Source organism: Egretta garzetta, unplaced genomic scaffold, assembly GCF_000687185.1.
Source record: "Egretta garzetta isolate BGI_Z169 unplaced genomic scaffold, ASM68718v1 scaffold108, whole genome shotgun sequence".
In the NCBI taxonomy this organism is placed as follows: domain Eukaryota; kingdom Metazoa; phylum Chordata; class Aves; order Pelecaniformes; family Ardeidae; genus Egretta; species Egretta garzetta.
Window position 1 is genome coordinate 8181827 of NW_009260614.1, and position 3163 is coordinate 8184989.

General features: G+C 65.7%; 2 protein-coding genes across 3 annotated transcripts in view; both read right to left on the reverse strand.

Moving 5' to 3' along the window:
• Positions 1 to 652, reverse strand: part of PIGS (phosphatidylinositol glycan anchor biosynthesis class S) — a 4807-nt gene extending 4155 nt beyond the window's left edge. The window contains exon 1 of the mRNA XM_035900556.1: positions 547 to 652. Coding sequence (XP_035756449.1) covers positions 547 to 652 — 106 coding nt within the window. The remainder of the gene's footprint in view (positions 1 to 546) is intronic.
• On the reverse strand, positions 370 to 3127 carry ALDOC (aldolase, fructose-bisphosphate C). 2 transcript variants are annotated; one of them, XM_009645163.2, is made up of 8 exons: positions 3001 to 3127; positions 2713 to 2924; positions 2567 to 2621; positions 2335 to 2495; positions 1751 to 1834; positions 1493 to 1667; positions 1213 to 1412; positions 370 to 849 (listed from the first exon to the last, which is right to left on the reverse strand). In XM_009645163.2, exons 1-8 carry the CDS (start codon positions 3110 to 3112, stop codon positions 754 to 756), a joined length of 1095 nt encoding a protein of 364 aa, XP_009643458.1. In that variant the 5' UTR covers positions 3113 to 3127; the 3' UTR covers positions 370 to 753. The 2 variants fall into 2 exon arrangements, with proteins under 2 accessions (XP_009643458.1, XP_035756558.1); XM_035900665.1 differs by having other exon boundaries at positions 2713 to 2920; positions 3001 to 3050.
• Between the last annotated feature and the right edge of the window lie 36 nt (positions 3128 to 3163).

Genomic DNA, 3163 nt, shown 5'->3' on the forward strand with positions numbered 1-3163 from the left:
GGGCGAGGGGGTGCCTGTCAGGGGGTGGGGGAGCGCAGCGAGCGCCTGTGCAGCGCCGAGCACGGCGGCCGGGAAAACGGCGTGGAAACGGGGGGAGAAGGGGGAACAGGGGCTCCTAACCCGCCCCATGGCCTGTAAGGAGAGCCTAGCCCTCCCCCTCCCTTGGCTCCCAGAGCCCCACAATGGGTGTGGGTGGGCTGAGACCAGGCACAGCTCATTGCACGGGTGAGCATGACAGGCTGCGGGTGCTGCCCAGAGCCGGCAGAGGGACAGGGCAGCTTGGGATGGGGCGACGCACAGTCTGCGGGTACCCCGCAGCGAGGGAAGAGGCGGCACAGCGCTGTCTCTACCGTTTATTCGTTGTTAGGCTATTTGGTACATGGGGTGCACACGGCAAACACAACACAGGCGCCCCAAGGGCGGCAGCGACCGGGACTGCAAAGCTACGGCAGGGGGGGGGGGCCCCCCCGCCCCCCCCCCCTCCCCCCCACAGCAGCCAGGCCTGCCTCCCCATGGCCTGGCCGGAGCCCCCTGCCAAAGGGGCACCCAGGTGGCTCCCTTCGGGGGCCGGGTAACCCAGGCCCCCCACTTCATCTGCGAAGACGGCAGCATGGGGCTGGCCCACGGGGCGCAATCCCCTTCCCCTCCCCATGTGGCGGCTCCCCTGGGTGGCTGGGGTGGAAGCGGGGTGTGAGCAGTGGCGGGGAGGGGGCCAGGGCAGGGGCTGGGGCCGGTGGGGCACCCGGCCGGGGTTCAGTAGGCGTGGTTGGCCACGTAGAGGGACTGCCCGGCGGCCCCCGAGTCGTCCCCGCTGCCCTCGTACTTGCCCAGTGCCGCCAGCCCATTCACCTGTGGGGAAAGAAAATGTCAGTGGCCCTTGTGGGGTATGGCCCTTGGGGTCCCCCAGCCCATGGGGACACGGCCCTTGGGGTGCCCCAGCCCACGGGGACATGCCCCTCTGCATGCCCCATCCCACATGGTCATTGTTGTCCCCCTGCCCTGCTAACACAGCCCTCGGCACCCCACTCCCCCGGGGACATCACCCTCAGCACCCCCCACCCCAAGGGGCACAGGCACTGGCATGCCCCCCTCCCACAGGGACACAGTCCGTGGTGTCCTCACCACCCCACAGGGACACAGCCCTCAATGTCCCCAGCACCCTATGGGACGTAGCCCTCAGCGGCCCTCTCCCGAGGGGAACAACCCCATCACCTCTGCACGCTTGACGAACTCCTCGGTGGCGGCGGTGGCGTTGTCCCGCTGCCCACGCCAGGCACTGAGCGCTGATGCCTGCAGCGCCCGCCCGTAGGAGAAGGTGAGGGCCCATGGCCGCATCAGCGGGCATGTGTTGATGGCGTTGAGGTTGATGGAAGCCTCTTCCTCACTCTGACCCCCAGACAGGAAGGTGACACCTGCAGAGAGCGGGGTTATGGCACCAGGGGGGCCACAGGGGATCCCCCTCCTGGTCCCTGCTACATCCTAGTGCCAGTACCTGGCACAGCTGGGGGCACGGTGCGGCGCAGGGCAGTGACAGTGGCCATGGCGATCTCCTCGGGGCTGTACTTAGTGGGGCAGGAGTGCCCGGGGGTCACCATGTTGGGTTTCAGCAGGGTCCCCTCCAAGTAGACGTGGTGGTCGCTCAGTGCCTTGTAGACAGCTGCCAGCACCTGGGGAGGACAGGCAATGTGGAGTCCCACAGCACGGCACAGCATGGCACAGTGCCCACCCTGCTGCCCGCTCCACTGCTCACCTTCTCCGTCACATACTGGCACCGCTTGAGGTCGTGGTCACCATCAGGCAGGATCTCCGGCTCCACGATGGGCACAATGCCGTTCTGCAAACACCAGGCAGATGCCATCATGGGGATGTCCCTGGGCATCGTCCCAGCCCCGTGGCAATGTGGGCCAATGCCTGGAACTAGGCGGTGATGCTCAGCCCTGAGGTTCAATGTCCACCCTTGCTGGTGATGCCCATCCCAGTGGGGTGATGCCCAGCCCCATGGCATGATGCCCAACCTAGGAAGGTAAATTCTTGGCCCCATGGAGCAATGCCCATGTTTGTGGGGTGATGCCCAGCCCCATGTAGCAATGCCTGGCCCTATGGGTGATGCCCACCCCATGGGGCAATGACTGGTCCTGGGGGTCAATACCCATCCACGTGAGGTGTTACCCAGTCCATGGGTTGATGTCCAGCCCCATGGGGTGATAATGAAGGCACAGGGGCAACGTTGAGCCCCATGGATCCATGCCCACCTGTGGGACAATACCTGGTCCCTTAACTCAACAGCCATCCTATGGGATCCCATGGGGCGATGCCTGGCCACAGACACGTTACCTGCTGGCAGATGCTGGCGTAGCGGGCCAGGACGTTGGCGTTCTCCATGATGGCGAGCGCGGAGGGAGTGTTGTCGCTGATTTTCAGCACGCAGCGCCACTTGGCAAAGTCGGCCCCATCCTTCTTGTACTGGGCACAGCGCTCCGACAGCCCATCCAGACCTGCCGGGCATCATGTCAGCTCCACAGCCCCAAAGCCCGTGGGCCCCTGCCCCCCTACCCACTCCACCTACCCTGCGTGGTGGTCTCGCCATCCGTCCCAGCCAGTGGCACAACACCCTTGTCCACCTGTGGAGAGAAGGGGAAGGCAGTGCTGAGCCCCACCAGCACCCTCCAAGCACCCTCAGCACCCCACAAACCCACCGGACACCTCCCACACCTTGATGCCCACGACGATGCCCTTGTCCTTGATCATCTGGACGAAGGGGGTGCCGTCATCAGCCTTCTGGTACATGGTCTCATGGAAGAAGATGACGCCCCCGATGCATTTCTTCACCCGGCTGTCGGCACTGAAGAGGATCTGGCGGTACAGCCGGCGGTTCTCCTCCGTGTTCTCCACCCCAATCTGGTTGAGGCGCTTCGCCATGCTCCCTGCAGGCACCCAGCACCCTCGTCAGCCTCAGGCATGGGGAAAAGGGGTGGCGGGACAGATTCCCCCTGCACTGACCTACGGACTCATCGGCGGCCAGGATGCCCTTGCCCGGGGCCACGATGCGCAGAGCGATGTCCGACAGCTCCTTCTTCTGCTCGGCCGTCAGCGCGGGGTACTGGTGCGTCATGGTGGCGGTGGCTGCGAGCAGACGGGGGCTGAGTCACGCGCCGGCGGGGCG